At 62.7% G+C, this 23,915-nt stretch overlaps 1 protein-coding gene across 2 annotated transcripts; it reads right to left on the bottom strand.

Moving 5' to 3' along the window:
* Nucleotides 1-6,629: 6,629 nt before the first annotated feature.
* Nucleotides 6,630-21,399, bottom strand: TNNT2 (troponin T2, cardiac type). Of its 2 annotated transcripts, XM_061185242.1 has the most exons (15): nt 21,330-21,399; nt 17,783-17,828; nt 16,968-16,978; nt 16,855-16,866; nt 13,076-13,141; nt 12,693-12,725; nt 11,852-11,885; nt 10,683-10,743; nt 10,369-10,485; nt 9,888-9,965; nt 9,319-9,429; nt 8,133-8,242; nt 7,647-7,737; nt 7,127-7,167; nt 6,630-6,870 (listed from the first exon to the last, which is right to left on the bottom strand). In XM_061185242.1, the coding sequence occupies exons 2-15, from the start codon at nt 17,818-17,820 to the stop codon at nt 6,825-6,827; spliced, it is 849 nt and encodes a 282-aa protein (XP_061041225.1). In that variant the 5' UTR covers nt 17,821-17,828; nt 21,330-21,399; the 3' UTR covers nt 6,630-6,824. The 2 variants fall into 2 exon arrangements, with proteins under 2 accessions (XP_061041225.1, XP_061041224.1); XM_061185241.1 differs by lacking the exons at nt 16,855-16,866; nt 16,968-16,978; nt 17,783-17,828; nt 21,330-21,399 and having other exon boundaries at nt 12,693-12,722; nt 13,076-13,137.
* Nucleotides 21,400-23,915: the final 2,516 nt, after the last annotated feature.

The raw sequence follows: 23,915 nt of genomic DNA, 5'->3' as shown, positions 1-23,915 counted from the left end.
GGAGCAGATCAGAACCTGTGCACTGGAAACAAAGCAACCTACAGGGCACTCTCGCCACAAGATTCTACACCAACAGATCTCAGACCCCATCTCTTCATCTCCTCCACCCCCAGCCAGGACCTCAGCTGCCCCACCTGCTGCCCCACTGTCGCCATGGTAACAGCCTCCCACCTGTCTCCCACGTGCCTTCTGGCAGCTTCACCGCCAAAGTGATCTTTTTTGAAACGTAAACCGGTGTGTCCTCCTGCCTGAAACCCTCCGTGACTTCCCATCACACTCAGAGGAAAATCGACCCCCTTCCCCCAGCCCCCAGGACAATGCCGGCCTCCCCGACTCCTCTCCCACCTCTTCTTGCCTAGCTCTTTCAGGCCCCGGATCACACCAACCTCCCTGCCCTGCATCCCCTCTGCTCCCGACAGCTCCGCGCTCCTCCTCTGTGGACCCCTGTTCACTCTGGGCGCCAACCCAGCCATGGCTCCCACATTCCACATGTGTGTGTCTAAGTGTGTACACGTGCATACCTCTATCTGTATATTAGTATCTATCTATTCATTGGCTTAATGTGTTTACTTTCTCTCTCCCTGGTCTCTGAAGACCTGGAGCACCTGCCCTGTTGCTAGTTATGACCCTGACAACAGTCACTACCTGCCCTAGGCTCTGTGTTCGCTGCGTGTGTGTTGGATTCACCGAAGGATGGATGAGCCTCACGGTAGAAAGACTGGTCATCAGTCAGACCCGGTGCTCACACTGATGTCACATGAGTGAGGCGAACATCTCCACCTTTCAAGATCAAAGTTGTTCTTTTTCCAGTTTCCTTTGTTTGGGGTTGATTCAGTGCTTTGACTATACAAGCTAGTACAGCTATAATGTGACGGTTTTGCCTTATTTTCCCTCCCCGTCAATATTTGATGTTCAGATGATCAAATCCTGTACCAGACAGGCTGGATGAGAATGATCTCTTCCTCCATCCATTTACCATATGTAGGTGGACACTGGGCTCCACAGATGAACAAGCCAGGGCCCCAGGAAGCTCCCAGTGTAGAAGGAGAGAGATGAGAAAACCAACCACCACAGCTGAGTGGGGTGAGGCCGATGTTAACCTGAGCAAGGACAGCAGCCAGACCTCACGCTCACCAGCCAGACCGCCAGCAGAGTGCCCGGGGAGCCATCAAAAGCTGGCAATAGACAGATGCGAATGCTATTTCACACTCTTTTCCCCACCATCAGGATTGCTGCACGCAGACTTTGCATCATATAATCAGAAATTATTCAAACATTTGTTGGCTAAAATACAGAAGCAATTGCTTGAAAATATGCTTTTCTTGGTTTCTATCAGATACCCAATTTGGTACAAAGCGTACCATGCAAATAATTTAAAAATCATAATCAAAACAACAAAGGTCCTGCCCTGCATGGCCTTGGATGAGTCCCCCAACTTCTTTGAGCCCCAGTTCCTCATGTAGAGGGTGTTATTTATGTGGGCCCTGACTCGGTGTGGGACTGAGATATCGCACGTGAATTACACATGGTGCCCCAGCACACAGCAAGGGCCTGATGTTGATCTAACATCATTTGTCTGTGTCATCGTGGAGCTGGCTTATAAGTTATGCCCACTACTCACCGCCTGCCCTGGACCCCAGAAGGTAGGATATGTGGAGCCAGAGGGATGACCACGTCAAGTCCAGAGGAAAAAAAAAACTGCTTGTCCATTACCACCGAGCAGAAGTGAAGTGACCCCTCCCTTCATTCTCAGCAACCTGCGCCCGTGGGCTGCTCCTCTGGGGAACTGGCAGGGGAGGGGTGGGTGGGGAGAGGGGAGGGGTGCAGCAGCTTGTGGTGAACAAGGTCTCCCAACCCTCCCTCTGCAAGCCCAGCACGATGATCTCAGCCCCATCTCAGCACTTCTCAGCCCGGAGCCTCCAGGGGGTCACACCCCGCTCCAGCCCGCCCTCCGCTTTCCTGAAGAGCAGCCCTGCCCACCTCCTGGGGGTGCCAGTGCCCGGGCCCCACTTTATGTGGAAACTGCTTTGGGACTGGGGCTCCCTGAAGCTGTGCAGTGCAGCCGGTCTGCGGAGTGCTGGGCCACGGGGCGGGGCTGCCCCTGGGGCCTGGGCGCTTAGCGCCACGTGGAAACGGTTTTCTCCTGAGTCTTCCAATGAGAGCCATTTAAATTCCTGTAGCCATTGGGGTGGAGGCTGAGAAGCAGGCATGAGCGGGTGGGTGGAGCCGAGGCTGCAGGGAGGGTGCCGGGGAGGGCGTGGGGCGCCCAGACCTGGCCTCTGAATCACAGGCCCAGAGCGCAGGGCCTTCAGCGTGGGGCTCTCAGGGAGGCATCGCCCGGGAGGCCACAGGAGCTAGTCTTCCCCGCACGACTGCTGTCGAAACAGTGACTTGAGCGAGGCCCCAAGGGATGGACGGGAGAGCGGGAAGGAGGGCCGTCCAGGGACAGGGAGGAGATGGCGGCAGTGGGAGAGTGTGGGACGTCTGCGCAAACAGAAGAGCTCGCTCCATATGGCTGGACTGCCGGGGCTGCAAAGGCTCCCTGGGGCCAGGGAACAGGCCCAGCCCCTCCACCCCAGGGTCCCTCTCTGTGCAGGCAGGTGACCCAGCAGCAAAGCAGTGGCAGGTGCTTCCTGATTCCCCCCAACCCCGTGGCTGCAAGAATGGGCTGTCATTGCCCCAGAAGGGCGAGGCCCGAGTCCCCGCCCCTCCGGGCAAAGCCCCCTGGAACTCCCCATCTGCTGCTCATTCCAGAGCCACCTTCAGGCTGGCCTCCCCGTGCTGAACGGGGCACATCCCCTGTCTGGTGTCCCGGCTCCCAAGGGGGCAGAAAGGCCAGCCTTGCAGGCTGACGGGCAAGGCAGAGAGGCTGCCAGGAGGGGCTGCTGTTTCTGGGCTGGGGGGGAGGGAGCAGAGCCCAGCCCTGCCCTCCTGCCCCGCATCGACCCAGGCCTCCCCAGCCGGCTCCCAGGGTTCCCGGGGGGCGGGGGGGCTCTGCAGTTGGGGAGGTTTGGGGTGTTCCCAACAGCAAGGCCCACGAGCTAGGCAGTCCTGGCTCTGGAGCCGTAGATCCGGTGCAAACCCCAGCTTTGCACTTACTAAGTGAACGGCCCTCAGACAGCGCCTAAACCTCTGAACCTGTTTCCGCATCAACAGGGGATGTGGCCTGGGGACCGTGGGTGGTTGGCCAGAGAGGACACGTGTAAAGCGGCCAGCACAGGCGTGCACGGGGGCAGAGGGAGGAACACATGAGGGCGTGTTGTGTGTGGGGAAAGGGGTGAGCCTGCCCTCTCCCAGGCATTTCTCTAGTTCACACTGTCTCCCCCCAGGTCGGCCTGGCGGGCAGGCTGGACTTCCCGGGGAAGCGAGTCCAGAGAGGCCAGTGCCACGGCGACCCCGCAGGGACACAGACACCTGGGCCAGCGGGAGAGTCTGGCCAGGAGGAGTGCCACCAGCACCCCCCCGGCCCCGGGGCAGGTCCTGCCCCACCCTTTCCAGAAACCAGGCTGCAGTATCAGGGGTGGAGCCCAGCTGGGAGCCAGTTCTGCCGCTTCCCGTGGGCAGTGGCGCCGACCCAGGCCAGCGCCAGGGAGGGACGGCCAGCAGCAGCCAGATCATGCGGCCCCCAGCCCCTGGGGTCTCTAAAGGAGAAGGCTTGACCTGGAACCCAGAGAGAAAAGAGGCTTCTGGGGGCTCCGTAGACCCCGCACAAGGAGGGCCAGCCAGGGCCCAGCGCTGCTGACCTGGCTTCCACACACCTTGAGCCCTGGAGGGGGCCGGTGACAGGTTACAGCTAAAATAGCAGAGACAGCGGCCAACATTCATCACACACTTGATGGGCAGTGAGCACTGTGCTGGTTACCGCACAGGTGCGGCTCTATTTTTCAGATAAGGGAACTCAAGCACAGAGAAGGCAAGCAACTTGCCCAAAGCCACACAGCTGGGAAGTGCAAGGCTGGACTTCGACGTGGTCTCCAGCTGGAAGCGCTGGGTTTCAAGGCAAGCAGGCCCCAGGAGAACCCGTTGTTCTCTCTTAGCTTTTCCACCTTGAAAGTGGGCATAATATGAACCAGCTCTGCCCGGGACGCGCACCAGTGTGGAGAGAGAACCTGAGGGACGGGAAGGGTCTCCGTCTCTGACCCAGAGCCTCGGAGCCCGGAGGTCATTTTCCCTGAGCATGTGGGTACACAGGGGGCCGACAGATCCCCGAGGCAAGGGGTGTGGCCAAAGCAGGGCAAGGTGGGGCCCGGAAGGATTGGGGCGCCTGGGGTACAGGGGACGCTGGGCACAGCAGGGGTCAGGGTGTCTGGTGGGCAGCTGGTCAGGACACCCAGGCCGGCTCCTGGCCATCCTCCACCTTTAGTGTCTGGTTCTGCCCCCGCTGCGTGGACAGCACAAGAGTGATGGAATAAAGGAAGAGCTGAGGGGGAGGCAGGTGCGCCCCCCCCAGGCACCTCCACATCCGGAGTCCATTGAAGGGTTTCGGTGCACACGTCGTGGTCCCCCCGCTTCCCAGGAGAGAATGGGGAGAGCGCACACCCTTGCCTTGGACTTGGAAGGGCCCCCTGCCCTAGGCTCTGGGCCCTGGCCCTCGCTCACTCTCTCCTTGGTGAGCCCGCCTGCCCAGACCCTTCGCTTACGGACGGTGCTTATGGAAGGGCACACAGGGACCTGCTGGCCTCCAGCCAGAGGCGGCACTCGGGTCAAGGGTAGGGCTCGTTTCACGATGCCGGGGTGGGGACTGGACCACCTGCCGCAGTCAGAGCACGGCCAGCTCTGCATGGGGATGGCGCTGGGGCACCCGAGGGCCTCTCCTGGACACCAGGGGACCCCAGGACAAGAGAGAAGTGGGATCTGGCCTCAGGGAGGTTCAGAGTAAGGCAGCGAGGCTGCCCTCCGCGTCCGCCTCTGCACAGGGTTTTCAAAGGCAAGACCGTGTCCATTGGAGCAGAGAGACGCTCATGAGGACCCTGTCGGGAGGGGCGGTGCAGCACTCGGGACCGAGACCTCACCATCATTCCGTCCTGCTGCTCCAAGGAGAGGCTGGGACACAGGAAGCAGAGCCCGTGGGGACTTGGTGGCGGTTGGAAAATTCTGGTGTCCACTTCTGGGCTCGATGCCCCTCTCTCTGGTGGCCGGAGAGGGGACCATTACGGAGGAGGGGCTGGGACACTGATGCAGCTGTCGCCTGGGGAGCGTGAGGGGGGGCCGTGCCCAGGAGCTCTGGTGGGTCTCCCGGGGGCAGTGGTGAGAGCCCCCCGTGTGCCCGAGGGCCTGCCACCTGCCTCCCTGCCCTTTCGGGCCTGTGCAGGGGGTCCTCCTGGTCCCACCACAAGCCCTTGGGCTCTGTGAACGCGTCAGGCTGGCCCCTGCTACCAGGGCCCATGTCTGTGCTGCCCCTTCCCTCCCTGCCCGCCCCCCCGCCCCGAGTTTCTCCTCCTCACCCTCTGGGGCCTGGTGAGGACACCATTTCCTCCAGAAAGCCCTCCTACCTGCCAGGGCGAGGCCGGGGGCCCTGGTCTGCACTGCCTCAGCCCCCGTGCACCCCTGCTGTCACGCGGAGCTGGAGCCGTCTCTTGCTGTGTCTCTCCCCGACCCGGCTGCGAGCTCCTGAGGGTCGGGCAGCCCTGTCTAATCACAGCACCCCCGCCCGGCACGGCAGCTAGCATACATTTGGGGCTCAGGAGACGTTTACTGAATGAATCAGTGAATGAACAAGGAATGAGGCCAAGACCCCAGGCCCCACCCCTCCCAGGTGCCCTGGGACCATAGCCTCTTCATCTCAGCATCTACCACGGGGCTCGGCACACAGCACAGGACAAAGAGGCCCACACGTCTCTTGAGCATGGAAGGGCGATGCCCAGAGAACAGGAAACTTGCCCTCCGTGCGTAAGAGGTGGCGTGACCGTGACAGTTACAGGGCCAGGGTGTGCAGAGCAGGGAGAAACGAGCCCACTCTGCCTGGAAGAGGGTGGAGGTCCCACCCCACCCCGAAGTGTTCACAGTGTCCCTTCCGGTGGAGGCGTGAGAACTGAGCGGAGGACCCCGGACGGAGGGACAGCTGCTTTCAGGGGACTCCAGAGAGCAGGGCGGCCCGCCCCCTCCCACGCGGCTTCCGCGTCCTCTGCCGACTGGACCAGGGCCTGGCCTCTTCAGCTCAGGGACCCTGCGACCCCGGCTCGCAGTTCAAGCCCAAGAGGACCTCCAGATGGTGGGGGGGACCGAGGCACGCAGACGGGCCCAGGCCATCTTCTGAGGCGTGAGGAGCCGCCTGATGGAACTGGCCTCCTTCCTCTGCCCGCTTCTCGCACCCTGGCCCAGAGAGGAAGACGGCAGGTGTGCACCGAGGCCTCATTGTTCCCGGGAGTGACTCACTCGTGAAGCCTGGGGGCCGTGAGGTGCCGCCAGGGGCTCCCATCACAGCCTCTCTGCCCTGCGGCCCAGGCTGGGGAAAGCGTGGGCATCCCCGGGCCGTGCCCCCTCCCCACCGGGAGCGGGCGAAAGCCCAGGTCCAGGGGCCTGTGTCCCTAAGGGCTGCTGTCCGCCCCGAGTCCCTGGGAGGCCAGGGTGCGCCTCAGTTTCTCTCCCTCTAAAGAGAAGTGACAGGACGCCGTGGGTGCGTGGTGGCCTTTATTACTGGCTAGGGTGGGCGTGGGGGCGTGGTCGGGCTCGAGTGCGGCTTCCAGCTGGGCCAGCTCCTGGTCTGCAGCGGGAGTCGGCCTCTGGTGCTGGAGGACCCCGGGAGCTGGGGGTGTGCAGGGCGGGGACACAGCGAGGAGCAGATACTGGGAGAAGGAGGCTTGGCCTCCGAGGAGGCTGAGGCTCTACTTCCAGCGCCCGGTGACTTTGGCCTTCCCACGGGTCTTGGAGCTGCAGGAGAAGCAGGGCCCAGTCAGACAGGACGCGGGGCAGCCCTCCATGAGGGGGTAGGTGGGGGGCGTGGGGGGCTGCTGAGGGCTGAGAGGGGCAGGGGGCCACCTGGAGCTGCCTCCAGAGGCTCAACAGGGCAGCAGTCTCAGGCGGGGGGAGCTCTTTGACCCTACAGGAGAGGAGGAAGGGGTGGGAGGCCTGGGAGACAGGAAGGAGGGGGGAGGGGGCAAGGGGGGGATGGAGCTCGGATGCTCACACTTTCTGGTTGTCATTGATCCTGTTGCGGAGAACGTTGATCTGTAAGAAAAGGAGGAAAGAGAGAGTGACCCCGCCGGCACCCACTCGGCTCAGGGCCCAGCTGGCCTGGGGGCGGGGTGGGCAGGACCAGCGGGCTGAGCCGCTCTCTTGCCTGGCGTCCAGGACCCCACACTAGGGCCCCGGGCCATCACGGTGAGAAGTGAAGCGGCTGCGTCCCTGGTGAGGTCCCCCCCACCCCCTCCACCGGGAGGCCTGGCCTGTGCATCCTGGTCCCCCCGTCGTGCTCAGTGCGCTGAGCTGCTGCCTCGAGGCCAGAAGTGGGGAGACCCCAGGGCTGGAACCCCAGGAAGTGTCTGCTCAACACCAGCGAACCCTCAGACTCCAGAAGCACCAGCCAGCCCAGCGGTGGGCGCTGAGCACCGTCAGACGAGGCAGCGGGCCGGCAGGCAGGTGAGCAGGACGGGGAGGGGCTGCGGGCAGCAGTGGTGTGGGGCTGCGGACGGGGCCGGCCGGCTCACCTCGTATTTCTGCTGCTTGAACTTCTCCTGCAGGTCGAACTTCTCCGCTTCCAGGTCGTAGATGCTCTGCCACAGCTCCTTGGCCTTCTCCCTGCACAGGCCGTGGGCGGGCGGCAGTAAGGAAGGGCCCTCACCTGCCTCCCTCCTGCTCCTGACCACTCCCCTTCCCAGCCCTCCTCCCCTCTCCAGGCCTGCCAAGGCCCCCCACCCCGGCTGACTGCAGTGCCCGGGACTGAGGACGGGGCACCAGCGCCTCCAGGACAAAGCCCCGAAGCGCGGAGGAGGGGGGGTCGCCCCGACACCGTGCGCAGGTGGGGAAGGGGAGGAGGGCTCTGCCACCCCGTCCAGCCCGTCGCGGTCCCTCCAAAGCCGCCGACGGAATAAGTGGGGTGGCAGCAACCCCTGGTGGCTCAGGTGAGCCGGTGCCCCTGCCCTCGGCCCAACGCCCCTCCCTCGCGGGTGCAGCCCCAGCGTGCGGGCCGCCACCTCAGCTGGTCTTCGTTCAGGTGATCGATGGCCAGCACCTTCCTCCTCTCGGCCAGAATCTTCTTCTTCTTCTCCCGCTCCGTCTGCCTCTTCCCACTTTTACGCTCCGTCTGGAGGGGGTGAGAAGCAGGGGAATGGGTTAGAGAACACCCCCTCCTATCCCCACACCCCCAAACCCAGCAGGGACAGAGGCTTGGCCTTGCAACCCCCAGGCCAGCAACTGCCTGGGCTCCCCAGGAAACAGACAGGTGGGGGCTCCCTGGACCCCTACCTCCCCACATCTCCCCCCACAGCCCGACGCCTTCCCCTCCTGGGGCTCCCCAAACTACGAGGAGGAGGAGGGTTTGAGGACTGGCACCCACCTGGGCCTGCAGAGCCAGGACAGCAAGAGGAAGACCCAGAGAGAAAGATGCAAACAGTGACAGAGACAGGGAGAGGGGAGGGCACAGGGACACAGGCAGAGACACGGGAAGGAGAGGGACGTCTCCTCTGCTCAGAGAGGGACGTCTGCGTGCCTCGGTTCCCCCCACCCGCGGGCCACCTTAGTTACTGGACGTGCGTCCGGGGTGGAGTGGGGATGTTGGACAGCAGGGCCCTGCTCGTAGGGTCGCCGTGGGGCGCAGGGGCCAGGAGGCTGGCCCAGTTCTGAGCTGGGGACTTGGAAATCTAAGAAAATGTTCTGATGTGTCCGCTGCACAGAGAAGTTCAATTTCCCATTTCTCCGCCCCTGGGAACAGAGTATCTGGTGGGGATGGGCACCAGCACTAGGACATGGGGGTGAGCTCCCAGGAGCAAACCAGCCTGCGTCTAGGCAGCACTTAGCCGCGTTCCAGGGTAGCCCGTCTGACCCTCTCAAAGCAGGCAGGGTGGACGTTAACCCCATTTTACAGATGAGCAGACTGAGGCGCCAGGATTGCATGAGGCCACACACGGTGGATGTGAGACGGGGCACAGGGCCTGCCGGCTCCACCAGCCAGCGTGGGGCTAGGGCTGGGAGGGGCAGTGGTGTTCTGGGCTCTGCCCACAGCCCTCATCCCAGCAGCCCCTCCCAGGGAAAGCCAGCTGGGCGAGAGCCAGCTTCGGGTCTGGCGTGAGAACTCAGTCTCGCAACAGCGGCTGGACATTTCTTCCCGGGATCCCGCGCACAGTCACTCCTCACGACACGGGACGCCTGGAGGCCCCCCACCTTCTGGATGTAGCCTCCAAAATGCATCATGTTAGACAGAGCCTTCTTCTTCCGGGCCTCATCCTCTGCCTTTTTCCGGTTCTCCTCCTCCTCTCGGCGGGCCCGCTCCTCCTGGTTTCCGGCAGGGAGGGAGTGGATTAGGGGTGGGGGCCAGACACCCTGCTTCTGGACTGGCGCTGGCGGTCTTTGTGGCCAAGCAGACTGTCCTGAGGATTGAGGGCACTCCGGGCATGGGGCCTGGTGCTGGAGTTTGTTGGCCGGGGACACGGGACTGAGCGAACAGGGTCCCAACTCCTGACAGTGAGGCCCACCACCCCCAGGCCAGGAGCATGAGGCCCCAGGGGTGGGCGGCATTACCGAGGCGGGGCCCCTGGCAGCAGCGCAGGACGGGGGCTATGGGACCTCAGCTCCCGGGGGGCGCGCTGTGCAGGGGTGAGGGTGGGGGGGTCTTTAAACGCCCAGTGCATTTCTGTCTAGTTCGCCCAAACAACGCCCAGCGCCCAGGGGGTGCTCGCCATCCCTGACTGAGCCCCCGTCTGCGAACAGAGGGCCCGGCGGGGCTCACGCACGGCCAGGCGGGTCTGCCGCTCCCTCTCCCGCTCCGTCCGGATCCGCTGCTGCTCGGCCCGTTCCGCCCGCCGTTTCTCCTGCGGAGGGAGCGCCCGCTGTGGGACTGACCTCAACACCTGAAAAATGTCAGGTGGGCTTCTCCGTGTCCCCTGAGTGCCCCCCCACTGGCCGCTGCCCTGTGCTGGAGACAGAGGCCAAGTCCTGCTGTCGGCCAAGCAGCACAGGAGGTAGAGAGGAGAAAGGAATCCAGATAACCTCTTGTCCCCAGGAGAATGGTTTGGGATTCTGGAGGTCACGCATCTTCCCTCCGTTAGTGGCTGGGTTGTGGGGGGGGTGCCCGGTGGGAGAGAGGTAGGGGGGCAGAGATGATGACTCAGCCCCAGCCCTCTGGGGGGGAGGGAAGAGACCATGGTGCTGGGGCCTCAGGGGCTCTTGCTGGACCCCACTCCCAGCCACCGGGGCAGGCGGCCCGACACCCACGATCCTGTCTTTGAGGGACACCAGCTCCTCCTCCTCCTTCTTGCGGTTCTCGAAATGCGCCTCAATCAGTGTCTGCAGCTCGTTCAGGTCCTTCTCCATGCGCTTCCGGTGGATGTCCTGGGGGGAGGGGGGCAGGGCTCAGAGGCTGCCCACCTCCCCCATGCCAGGGGGGAGGGGCCTGGGTCCAGGAGAGCAGTTGGGGCGGGACCCAGGACACTGTCGGGCACTGTGTGCCCCCTGCCCGTGACCTCCCCTCCGCCAGGAGGTCCTGAGGTCTCTCCCAGGGGGCCTGCCCTCCCCAAGCCCCCACTCACGTCGAAGTCCACTCTCTCTCCGTCGGGGATCTTGGGTGGCACCAGGTTGGGCATGAACGGCCTGGTGGGCAGAAGGAGGCGTGAGCACCAAGCCCTCCCTGGACCAGAGGGCTGCGGTGCTTGGGCGGGCAAGGTCCTCTCCTCCCTGCAGAAACGCGGCCGCCGCCGCCCAGCCACCGGCACGGTGATGCCAGCGTGGCGTGCACACAGCAGCCCCCAGGCCGCTCAGCACCAGGGTCCCACGACACCCGCACGTGCCCTCACGTTTACCCACAGAGTAGGAACCAGTCGTCTCACTCAAGGAAGCCAAGACTCTGAGACGTAGCGCCTGGCTCACAACCACCCAGCCAGGAAGTAGAGAGGCTGCACAGGTGACAGCTTGGCTGACCCATGGGACCTCCCCAGGAGCCCAGGAGGCCGCGGCGGTCCCCACCCCCTCCCACACTCGCCGTGGGACTCCAGACCCCGGGCGCTGGGCCTTGGTTTCCTGTCTGCCTCATCTGTGTGGGGCTGAACCGAGACACTGCAGCGCTCACACCAGCGGGGGAACGGGGAAGGGGCGGGACTGCCGGGCTGGGCCGGTTTCAGACCATCCACTCTAGTCGGAAGGCACCGCGGGGAGACGCCTGCGTGTGCTGAGGCGCCGTCAGCTGGCGGCGTTGGCATTCCCGAAACCCCCATCCCACCCAGCACCCAGAGCTCCCAGGCAGGGTCACGTGTGTGGCAACAAGTTGCCCTGTGTGGCCCTTTGTGACGCTCTGAAGCCACACGCCGAGGCTGACACACTTTCACTGCTTGGCTCCCCTGAATTTTCTTCCTTCTTCCCCCCCGGTCCACCTCAGCCACTGAGGATGGAGTCCTAGCTCTCCTGTGGGGTCGGACAAGGTGTCCACCCAGGGCCACAGCTAGTTCATCATTTTCCTCTAGATGGACATAGTGCTGATGGGGGCAGGGCCCGGAATTGGTGATGGAGTGTGGGTGGATTTCAGCCCCCATCCCCCCCCACCCGACCCCACACACCCTGGCAGCAGACGGCAGAGACTCTTGTGCAGTGCACAACCTGTAAAACCATACGTGGTGGTCCATGCCCGCTGTGCCACCGTGCACTGCGGTCCTGTCCCAGTCGTCCTCCCTCATGGGCCCTCTGCTCCCAGGGCCTCACCACTCACCTGGGCTTGGGCTTGTACTCCTCCACTGGGCCATCTGGAGAGAAGGGAAGCACACGGCCACGGGGTCAGGAGGCCTGGATCTGGTCCCACTCTGCCCCTGATGAGCCGGGCACCTGTGGGCCTCCGTTTCCCCATCCACCTGTGAGTCCCTCCCAGCCCCGGGTTGCAGGAGCACCCAAAGAACTAAGCCACAGGGTTGCAAACCCCACACTCCCTCTCGGGGCTGCTCCCCGGGGGAGTCTCGGGGGACGCACGCACGCACAGCCCTCTCGTTCAGCAGTGCTGGCCTCACAGTGAGGAGGGTCCAGGGCACCGTCCCTGGGGATCCTGGCCCCAGAGTCCCCTCCCGAGCCTCTGCCTCCTCGCTTGCCCCCAGACCTCCTGGCGGCCCGGGACCAGGAAGCTGATGGGGCGCGACCCCAAGACCCACTGGCTGCGCCCCTCCAGAGGCGTGACTGGGGCCACCTGGGCCCCTGGTGAAGGCTGCCGGCCAACAATGACCGCAGCAGTGACCCACCCCATGGATCATCCATGCCTGGGATCTCCTCCCCCAGACTCCCCACCCTCGAGTGGTTCAGCCGGGCTCCAGGCGCCTCGTGTGTGGAGACGTGGCTGTGACCACTGCCCTGCCCTGCCTGGGCCCTTGGACATCGCCCCTCTCCCCCGGGAGCCACCGAGGCAGCTTCTCTGCAAGGAGGAGCCCAACCTCCAAACACGCATGGTCACCGAGTTCTGTCCTGCCTTCCCCAGCCCCTTCCCCGCCCCCCTGGGGTCTCCCCCAAGCTGCTGGAGGGGCTCCCCGGCCCCCCGGCGCCTCCTCCCAACGCCCAGCGGGCCTCACCTTCAGCCTCTTTATCTTCCTCTTCTCCACCTTCTAAACAGAACATGAGAAATCAGTAAAGGTCCTGGTTCCGAGCTCAAACCCCTGCCAAGAGCCTCCCCGCAACAGGTCCTCGGCCAAGTGTGCCCTGTGGGGGTCTGGGGTCCAGAGCTGTCTGTCTGCACCTGCCCTGGGCCCAAGACCACCGGGCACCAGAGGGGCACGTGGCCAGCGTTTACTGACAGGGCGACCGAGGGCTGAGCCCCGACAGGACGAGTGGCCGCCCAGGCTGCAAAGCTCAGTCCAGGCGGATTTCTTGCTGCCGTAGGAGTGGCTCTGGGGCTCTCGCCACCCCGAGCTCCAGGACAGAGCCCCTCGCACCCTCACCCCGGGCGGAGCCTCACCTTCGGTGTTGGTGTCCTCAGCGTCAGTCCCGCCTCCAGCCTCTTCTTCCACTTCCTCCTCCTGTTCTGGAGAAGTGAACCAGACACAGTGAACACGCTCATGCTGGCAGGCAGAGCCCGGGGCGGAGGGGTGGGGAGGGGGCCAGCGACATCCAGGTTCCAGATGAATTTGGGGGTGACTGATGTGACAAGACGGGGGCTACTCTGTTCTTGGTTTAAACCAGAAGTCCGCAAACTATGGCCCAATCTGGCCCCCAGACTGTCTCTAAATGAAGTTTTATTGGAGCACGGCCCAAGCTGCTTTCACGCAACAACAGAGTTGAGCGGCTTCCACAGGGACCAGGTGGCCACAAAGCCTAAAACATTTACTATCAGCTCCTTCTCAGGGGCCTGGAGACCGGCTCTGCACCTGGAGGCCTCTGGGAAGGCCAGGCGGTGCTGGGAGGCACCAGGGAAGGGGTTGGGGCTGTCTGCCGGGCTCTTTCTGTCGACTCAGCCCCCCTTCCCCACCCCGTCCCCCGATGCGGCACCACAGGGGTCAGGGGAGCGCCTGCCCCGGGCTCAGACCCTGGAGACCCTTCATCTGTATTTGAAAGAGACCAAAGCAGGACTGCGTGTGGGTGGAGGAGCTGCCCAGCATGTGGACGTATGTACGGTCCAAAGAGTCAGGGGGGTTTCTGTTTTCATCCACTTGCTTGGCAGGGTGTAGACCCCGCCCCAGTCAGGCACTCCGAGTAGATAGACACATTCGACAGCATGGCGCCAGGCACAGGGATCCGCCTGCAGGGGGTGCTGATGATGACCTTGACTGAGGCACTACATGTGGTGGCCTCCTGGCAGGGGGGCTGGAAAGCCTGGAGGTGGGGGGGTGAGGCCAGCACGGAAATGTCCACACTCCCTGCCTCCGCTCCCTGCCTCCACCCCCTGCCTCCACACCCGCCTCCACCCCCTGCCTCCACCCCCAGCCTCCACCCCCTGCCTCCACCCCCGGCCTCCACCCCCTGCCTCCACCCCCGGCCTCCACCCCCTGCCTCCACACCCCCTGCTTCCACTCTTGTTCTAGGTCTGAGTCCTCTCTGAGGCCTGGAGAGTCCTCTTCTTTGATCCCTGCAGGACCCTTACCTCAAAGAAGATCCTTCCAGAAGGGGTGAGAGGGGAGGGCTGGCTAGCAAGGACATGGCCAGGTGTGGGGTCCACCTTCAGCCCATCTTGTTAACACCTCTCCCACCCTGTCTGATGTTTCAGTTCCCACCTCGCCCAGTGGGCACCCAACACCGCCAAGGGGAACGCCCCAGCTGCCACCGCATCCTCAGACGTCACTACCAGAAAGTTCCCGCTAAAATTCAGTCCGAGTCTGTGCCCCCCACCCTGCCCCGTCCACCTGCAGCCGTGCACACTTGCAGGCTGACATCCCGTCCTTGCTACTCGGGCTATTTCCAGTCCCCCAGCTGCTGTCCCGATGACTCTGTCCCCAGGCCCCTCCCACCCCGGCCGCCCTGCCCGGGGGCTGTCCCCTAAGAGGGAGGGGCCAGCACAGAACACTGTGTGTGCAGCAGGGCGGACATCGGTCCCCTCTGGATCCTGGACTTGGAGCGGGTGGGGGACTGGCCAGCCTGGGTCCCTCTAGGGAAGCACGGAAAGGGGCAGTGGCCCCGGCCGCTCCACAACGGTCCCCACCCCAGTGCAGGCCCCTCCTCATGGGGGCAACATGGGACGACAGGGTGGGAGCACAGGGACAGGCAAAGCTGCACCGCTGTCCCGTCCTCTCTCCGGGCTTCCTCTTCTGAGGTCGGGGAGCGGCAGCCGCGAGGGGAGAGGCGAGACAGGTTAGCCTGGGGGCAGGAGGACAGGGCAGGGGTGGACGGCGCATGGTGGCGCGGGTGTGGGCCGTGGAGCCCAGACCCTGACCCACCAACCCCTAGACCCGCTCCGGTGGCTTCCCTGATCCTCAGGGGTCAGCAAAGGGGAAATAACTGCACTCCCTTCTCAGTGATGCTCGGCTGGGCCCGGGCCCTGGGGTCACTCAGGGTATCTGGTCACTTCCTGCTTCCAGACCCCAGGGCTCCCATCTCCCTCTCGCGGGGACAGAGGCCCCAGAGTGGGAACAACACACTATTGTCAGACCCCTCCACATCCCGACCCCGAAGGAGCCTCTCAGGGACCCACGAGACATCTCCAGTTTCCAGGAGAGCCGGGCACAGGGCAGACTTGGAAGGAAGCGGCCCCATGCAAGGAAGCACGGCCCAGCACTCCCACTCTAGGAAGGCCGACTGCCTGTTGAACTATTATCTCCTGAAGGAAACAGAGGCCCTGGGATTGTCCATCCTGTAGGCTTAGTGACACCCTTCCAGACCTCGCTCTCTTGGTCGCTGGCAGCCGGGGACTTAGCTACCAGGGAGCCAGGTGTGGTCCATTCACTGCAAGCAAGGCGGACGCTCCAGGGACTCAGACCCCCATCGCAGTGGAGAATTATTTTGTTAATTCACAGCCAAATCCTAGTGTGGGTAGCAGGCAGATTGGTACCAAATCCAGAGTCTATGGCTCAAACCTCACCCTCCAAAACCTGTTGTCAGGCGCTGGCAAATCCTCCAAAGCAAAGGAAAACCCACCGTATGGAGAGTCTCTGCAGGAAACACAACTGAAGTTGGAGCTGGATTTTTGATTCAAAAAATATTCAAATAGGCTCTGATGTGAGTGGTGTTCCTTGAGAACTGACTCCCAAGGCCCCCCCGGGTTCTCCTGGGAGTGTCTCTGTGTCTCCTCTTTGTCAGGTACCCCTGGAACAGCCTCAAATGCAAGAGGCCCCCACTTTCCCCAGAAGACTCGGGAACAAGACTCAGCTCCCGAGCCCCCTGGTTCTCTCCCAGAGACCCTCCTCCTAATGTCCATGCACGATGTGCTGACATGATGCTTTTGAGGATCTGCTGAGCTTCTAAGGGGCAGGATCCACCCTTCCCCGGGAACAGAAGCCTGAGGGGCCCAAGGGCCATGCTGGGCCAATTGGGGGCACGGTAGGGACAAAGAGATGCCTCTTGACCACTGGCATGTGTCAAGTACTCAGGAGGAAGGAAAGGTTAGGTGTTTGCAGGGAGAAGGGGCACCACCACGCTGAGGAGAGGACCAAGATAATGATAATGATCAGCAAGTAGGAAGGGCAAAGATCCGAGGGTCAGAGTGGACCCTCGCCAGGTAATAACGTCTTCATGTCTACATGACGTGCCTCAGATACCTGAACACCTTCATAATCTCATTTGATAAAGCATTAAACTGAACGTTTTTAGGTGTGATCATGGTATTATGGTTATGTTTTTTAAATAGTGCTTATCTTTTAGAGATTCATACTGAACTATGTAAGCGTGGGATGCTGTCATGTCTGGGGATGATTTGCCTGCTCTAAAATACTGGGCAGAGACAGAGTAAGTGAGAGAAGATGGGCTGTAAGTTGATGGCTGTTGAGCTGGGTGATGGGTGCATGGGGGGTGCATTATTCTATTTTTGCCACTTTTATGTGCATTTAAAACTTTACATGGTCAAAAAAAATTAGAGAAAAAAGCAAAAATAATTAATTGGAAAAAAAGCAGTGATTCCGTGTGAACCACCTGGTGGGCGATAGAGACAGGTTTAAACTTTTTGCCCCGAGACCTGAGCACCAGGGTTCGGGCTGATCCCAGTTAGGAGCTGGGATTGGTGGAGGGTCTTTGCTCAGCTGCGAGTGAGGGGCGGGGACAATGTGCTCCCTCCACTCCGCCCCTCCTTCCCACCCCATCCGTCCCCCATACCTTCCATGGCTCCTTCCGCTCCGGGGATGAGGCGCGGCCCCAAGACAGGAGAGGAGAGACCATCAGTTTCAAAGCAGGCTGTCCTGCCCAGTGAGCGTGGGGCATGCGCTTACCTTCCTGCTCCCTGCGGTGCGAGGGGAGATGCCGTCAGGAGCACAGGGCACACTGCACACGCGTGCACACACACACCCACCCCACATCCACACACCACACCCTGGCCTTTTCCTGAAGATGACCCCGGTTTTTGCCCTCCGCACTGGGCCCTGGCGTCCGCCCGCTCTGCCCACCCGCACAGCCTGGTCTGGCCCAGCCTCCGGTCCAGCTGCCTCTGACCACCCCCAGGAAACCTGGCTCAGCTGCTGGTTCCCTGCGCTCTGTCCACCCCCCTCCACCCAGGGTCCAAGTCCAGGCAGGCGGCGGGGCCCCTCCACGCAGCCCCCCAGGCCCTCCACGCCCCGCAACGAGGAGGGAGGTCCGCGGGGTCCAAGCCGTGCCGGCACTCGTGTCACTCCTGTGCACCCACTCCCCCCAGGAGATGACTGTGTAATTGGCCGCCAGTGTGTGTCCCCTCCCCGGCGCTCGGGACAGTGCGGGGGAGAGGGCGGCGCAGGGACAGCGGCCTCCCGGGGCAGTGATTACAAGGGCTCTGAGGTGGATTCCTGGGGCACGGTCGCTCTGTGGCCTCGGGGTCCTCACGGAACCTCTCTGGTCCGTTCTCGGGAGGCCCAGCTCCCGGCAGGAGCCCACTGCCCTGGGAATGGGGTCTTTACTGCCAACCCCGCAGGGCAGCCCAGAGGCACAGGGCTGGAAACAAAGGGGTGCAGCTCTCCCCGAGCCCCCAGAGGGGCACGGCCCCTGCCCACACCCCGGCATCTCCCAGGCCAGGTGCACGGACGGGACGGCCCCCCAGCAGGACCCCGGTACTCACTCCTCGGACTTGTCCACCGCCTCCTCCACGTCCGACATGGTCTCCGCTTCCCTCCGGAGAGAGGAACAGTCAGCACAGGCGGAGGGCCGGCCTCCCGGCTCTGCGAGAAACGCTGGGCCCGGTGTCCACCCGAGACTCTGACCACCCGCCCCTTATCCACCCGTGACGGCAGCAGAGCCCGCTGCCTCCTCTGGCGGGGGCACAGCAACACCTGCACCACGTGGTAACCGTCTGAACCCCAGCTCTAAGCTTCCCCAGCCTTCCCAGCCTCGCCCAGCGACAGCCACGCAGTCTCCCCTGGGAGCGGCACAGCGTGGCGTGGACGGTGACAAGGCAACAGAAAGGAGCAAACCGGGGGTGCAGCTGACACCCCGGACGGACCTCCAGGGAATTACTCTCCCTGGGGGGAGGAGAAGCCGAGGCATGTGTTTCCATCTCTATAACATTCTCGAAACGGCAAAGTTGTAGAAATGGAGAACAGATTGGTGGTTTCGGGGTCGTGGGGAGGCTGGGAGGGAGGTGGGCGTGGTAGGAAAATGCACACGAGGCACGTTTGTGGTTCTAGAATTGCTCAGTATCTCTGGTGGTGGATCCTCGGGCCTGCACAGGCTAAAACGGAAGAGAATTTCACACTCACACTCACACTCACACACACCCACAAAGTCGAAGCAGAGCGGGGAATCCGAGTAAGATCACGGATGGAGCTTCCACGTCCCGGCTGTGATTTGGACCTGGTTGTGCAAGTGTTACCGCGGGGGACACTGGGCAGTGTGTGGGGTTCTACATCATTTCTCACAGCAGGGTGTTTATCTACACCAGCTCAGTAAAAAGTCCAACTCAATGGAGCTTCTCTGGGGAAGCTCTCGTTTTGAGATTCTCCCCCCACTGCACTAGGAACAGAAAATTAAGACTCTCCTGTCAGCTGAGCATTGGGGCAAGTCTTCCCAAAGCGCAGACAGAGTGCCCGCATCCTGGCTGCCCAGCCCAGAGGTCTGTGAGGACCAGGCTGACACCGAGGAAAGCGTTTTACTGTCACTTCCCTGCAATGACGGGGAGAAGCCAAGGGAGGGGTGGAGGCTGCCCGCACGGGACTGGGAGGCTGATCTGGCTTTCAACGCTGGCTCCATCTCACATTTGCCTGTGACCTTGGAAAGGTCGTTGACCTCCCTACACCTCAGTTCCCTCTTCTCCGAAGGGGTGATGCGAGGCTGCTCCTGACTCTGCCCCACTGGCACCCGGCGCTGCAGCCACCAACTTCCGACTCAGCCTGTGGTGACAGTGGCACGGAGAGCGGCGCTCACGCCCGCATCACCTGTCCCCGCACACCCCACTGTCCTGGCCGAGACCCACCCCAGGCACCCATCTGCGGACACTCAGTGAGCCACAACTCTGGCGGGTGGCGTGATGTCCACCGCAAGGCAGCCCCTCTGAGGCCAAGAAGTTCTGAAGGAGCCTCTGCCCCGCGGCCCCTCTGGCGGAAGACCTCCTCAGACCCAGCACCGCCGCAGCCTCGGACTGGCTGCTCTTCTGAACCTGCCTCAGTTCGTCCAGTCCTGCTGGGTCAGGGCAAGCGCTGCAGCGAGCCAGACCCCTCGCCAGCCCCCCTCGCTGGAGTCGGTGGGTCAGTGAGGGCAGGGCCAGGCACAGGGAGCTTTGGACAGAAGCTTGCTGCCCCGGGTGAGGGTGGCAGTGGGTGAGAAGGAGAGATGTCAGATGTGTAGGGTGTCCTGAGAAGACACACCCCAGAGGGTCTTCAAATGGGGCCTTGCGGGGAGAGTGGCAGGGGAAGAGCCCCCAGCCCAGAGTGGGTGGGGGTCTGGCAGAGGAAGCAGTGCCTGGAGCCCCAGGGAAGTAGCCAGAACCGTGGCCCGAGAACTGGGGAGCCCCTCCCTGAACCCCGGGCAGAGTCTGTCACCTCGGCGCAGGGGAGGCCTCCCAGGGAAGGTGCGTGGCCAGACTGGAGCTTGGGGTCTCTCTCTGCTCTCCCGCCCGCCCTCCCACAGGCTCAGAGCCATCGGGCACAGCCCCGGAGACCGCCCCCTGCTCCTCTGAGTGCTGTCCAGCTCCTAAAAATAGCCTGCCGACCATGGGGAGGGGAGGGCTTTCAGCAGAGAGGACGCAGCCAAGACAATTGTTCAGGGGACTGGTGACAGGAAGGCGATGGGCCCGGGCGGGGCTCCAGCTTGGAGGCAGTCGAGAACCCGGCAGGCGAGGTACCAGAATGCCCACGCCAGGGCCCCCACCTGCCACCGCAGACTGATTTCTAGCCGGTCTCCCTCACAGCCAAGAGAGTGGGGTCACATTTCTTGGGGAGTAAAGCAAAAACGATAGAAGGCAGAGAGAATGCTGGCCATGCGGTCAAAAGAGCTGGGTTTAAAACCCAGTTTTTGCTGTGTGACCTTAGTTAAGTCACTTAACCTCTCTGGGCCTCAGTTAACCTGTCTATAAAACAGAGGAATAGGGGTCCCATCCCTCAGCCCTTGTCCCCAGCATTCAACTGGAATCTTCCTAAGCCTGCAGCTGTTAGCCCACCGGCAGAGCTAGGCCAGGGTATGGGGGAGTGGGAGGGGCAGTGGGCAACTTGATCCTCTCAGATTCCTCTTCTGCCCCGAGAGAAGGAGGCCTTGCCCTATAAGACCCAGGTCAGAGGAGGAATTCAGGAGGTCAGGTGCTTCCCAGCTGCACGAGGACAGGAATGTGCTTTGAAATTCCCTGCGCTCCAGGCGGTCCCTTTCCCAGTCTGTCCTCAGCCTGCCCAGGAGAAGAGGGAATGGTTCTCCCTCCGGAGCTTAGAGCAAGCGCTCTCCCCGGGGGCATATGGAGGTGGATGGGGCAAGGGTCACACTCGCAGGGACCCTGGGGTGGGGGGCAGCTGGACTCAGGGTTAACCCTCTAACCCAGTGAGCTGGGTTCACCCCCCATGAAGGGGTCTCCCAAGGGGGTCTCTCCCCATTGCTCAGCCCGTGCCCTGCCTGGGGAGGGGTGCAGTCCTGGGTCTGGGAGGTCAGATGAACCCTGTGTCTGCCTGGAGGGGCCTCCAGGGGTCCCTGCTGCCTCAGGACAGTGTCTGAATTCCGGGAAAAGAGAATTCGGCCGCAAGGACTGTTCTGACTGATGCGAACAAGGCCTCACTCTGCCCTCTGGGGATCGAGAGGGACCCCTTCCCTGGGGAGGCTCAGGGGCCCTCTGCCTGGAGGGGGAGCCCCATGGGTTGGAGCATCATGTATTCAGAGGCCTGGCAATTATCTATCCCTCCTACCGATGAGGAAGCTGAGGCCGGGGGAAGGAAAGCCGCTCACCCAAGACTTTCCAGCAAAACCACCCTTCGGTGACAGATCCCAGACTCAAACCCAAGCCTCCAACCTCTCACTGAGGGCCAGTTAAACTAGTCTCAGGGTCCTGTCCCTGCAACACCTCCTCGGAAGCACCCGAGGGAACGGGGCCTCCCCCAGCTCTGACACCCTCTCAGAGAGGACCCGGGGACTCAGGACAGAAGGACCAGGCCACAGGACACCCCTCCGCTCTCCAGAGTCTGCCCGAGCCTTACCCAGAGCAGGAGCTGCCGAAGACCGGTCCTGCGGTGTCTGCGCGGCCTCGCAGGGTCTGGGCGAGGGCAGGGGATGGAGAGGGCTTTAAGCAGACACGCGGTCGGCCCGGGAGCCAAGCCCCGCGGTGGAGGAATGTGCGGCAGGAGACACCCTGGCGGGGGGGGGGGGGGGGGGCGGCGGCGGGGGGCAGGGGGCACGGGGCTGCTGGCTGCTATTTTGGCAGGTGCCGGGGACAGGGCTGAGGGAACATGCACCCCAGGCCATATAAGCCCATGTGGTCGTCCAGCTGCTCAGATAAGCTATTTAAAACCAGGACAGATAGGCAGGGGACAGGAGGGAGAAGGCATGTAACACAAACCAGCTGTCCCTCCTGAGAATCCCAGTAAAGTGGACGCCAGCGGCGGGGTGGCAGGCTGGGGGCAGGGCGGGGCCACAAGGCACTTTGTCAGTCTCCGGGCGGGGGTCTCGGGAGCAGAATCAGGGCTTATCTGCAGCTCGACTGAAGTGATGCTGTGGATGAGGACGCCTTCCAGGCTACTGGCTGCTTCTGGCAGGACGAGCAGCCTTGTGGGGGAGGCAGGCTCTGCTGGCCTCAGTGAGCACATCTGCAGAGTGGGTCTTCTCCTTGACCCCCAAGCCACGTGGCAAGCCCTCCTTACTGGGCAGGGATTAAACCCAATACAGGAGGTCAGATTCAAGGTCGCACATCCAGCCAAGAATGAGGGTTCTCCTCAAAGAGGCAGCTGGTTGAGTGAAGGGGCAGGGAAGACGGTTGACGTTCACGCCACTACGGCTTTAAAGTTAGGCAACACGGGACCATGATCTGCTAAACCCACTAGATTATAAGGTCCGTGAGGCCAGCGCCCGGGGCTTTGGTGTTTGCTTGCACGTATGTGGCTGCCTTGGGAGCCACATGCCGCGTCCACCACCGACGTCCTTGAAAGGGTCCTCCACGTGCTCCTCACCCACTCTGCTATCAGACTTGCCCCGTCACTCAGCTGCCACTGTCCTTCCATGGTCCCCGGTGGCCTCTGAGCCCAGTGGTCTGATTCCCCACCTCCAGGCTCAATCCCTGCCATGTGGCCCTTTACACTGCCAGCAGATCCGGGGCGGGGCGGGCTGAAGCCACATGCCTGCTACCGGCTTCCCGGGGAACAGGGACGAACACTGAGCAGCCAAGCTGTCGGGAAGGAGGGGGGATGCCCCATCACCCGCTCTCCTGGTGCAGCCCACCAGGACCTAGCCTTGCCTTGTGTCCTGGCCTGGAACCTCCTGGAATTTAGGAATCGCTTTTCCTAAATCCTCCCTTAACTTGAGCTACTTCAGTGGGTTCCTTGTAAGCTCAACAATCCTTCAAATGGGACGTAATTTGCTTGCACGGATGCCTGGGACAGAGATCTGGCCACCTGAATCCCCACGGGGAAAACCTGGTAGGTTCTTGGCATCCGTGGACTAACTGCGTGAGGCTCTCAGTAAGTGTCCTAAGGTGGGACTTTGACTCGGACCGTGGGCGGCAGTCACTCAGCTGGCGAGTCTAGCCACCCTCCAGCCACCACATCTGACCTGCCGTGGACGCCCCGTCCTTGCAAACAGATGTAACGTCACCTCCTCATGCTAATGGTAGAGGGGAAGGAAGAGAAAACAGATGGTGCTTGGCCAGAATTTTACTGGAAGAAGCAGATGCTGGTATGGTGCTTGCACATTTGAGGACCCGCAGGAGGAGAGGCTGCTTGTGAGGTCCCGGGTCTCCGGGCAGGAATGCAGGCAGGCAGGGCCCAGAGTGTGTGTGGGAGGGTGGGGGGCTGTTCTGTCCCTGGAGGGAGTGGGATGTCACCTCCTTGAGGGGCCTCCCCCGACCTTGTCACCCAGTCACCCCCAGGCTGCATGCTCTGTCCTCACACTGTCACCAGCTGAAGTCATCCTGGGCGTGCATCCATCTCCCGGTTTACAGACCATCCCCCGATAAGGGGGCGTGCAGGGCCCTTGTGTGTGGGATGCACGAGTGCAAGGGGGCAGGAGTCATGGGGTGCTGTCCCCCACACCCTGCTCGGCAGTCAGCCCTTGATGGGCACCCCAGTGCGCGGGTTGCAGGCACCAAGGGCTCCACCCCTGAGGGCAACAGCTTCCGGACACCCAGATCCCCAGGACCAAGCGGAGCCCCTCGGCCCGCTCTTGGGTCTCCACGCTGGAGGGAGGGTTACAGAGGACAGTTGTGCTGGACAAATTCACCTGCTGGGACCTTCCCAAGTTTAGAACGGGAGCATTCAAAAACCTGCAGGTCGCCTGTTTGAACCCTGAGTTCCTGGCAGGGCCTGCGTCTCCGGGCAGTGTTTGCCCCGGCCCCCGGCTTCGTCCTGGGACCCGAGTTGGTAGCGGGTGCGGGTGTCCCAGGCAGGCCCTCCAGGTCCTGCTGCCCCCCCGGCTCCAGGCAGGCACAGGGCCGGCCCCAGGAAGCCCATCAGCGGGAGATGGGCCAGCCTGGGGCCACGGACGGGGCCCCGCGGGCCTCCTGTGCCCTGGACCCCAGGATGCAAGATAGGAGCCTCACTCGGGATCACAGAGTCTGGACATGGCTGGCCGCGTCT

This window comes from Eubalaena glacialis, chromosome 3 (assembly GCF_028564815.1).
Source record: "Eubalaena glacialis isolate mEubGla1 chromosome 3, mEubGla1.1.hap2.+ XY, whole genome shotgun sequence".
Lineage (NCBI taxonomy): Eukaryota > Metazoa > Chordata > Mammalia > Artiodactyla > Balaenidae > Eubalaena > Eubalaena glacialis.
This window is presented reverse-complemented; position numbering and strand designations above follow the sequence as displayed.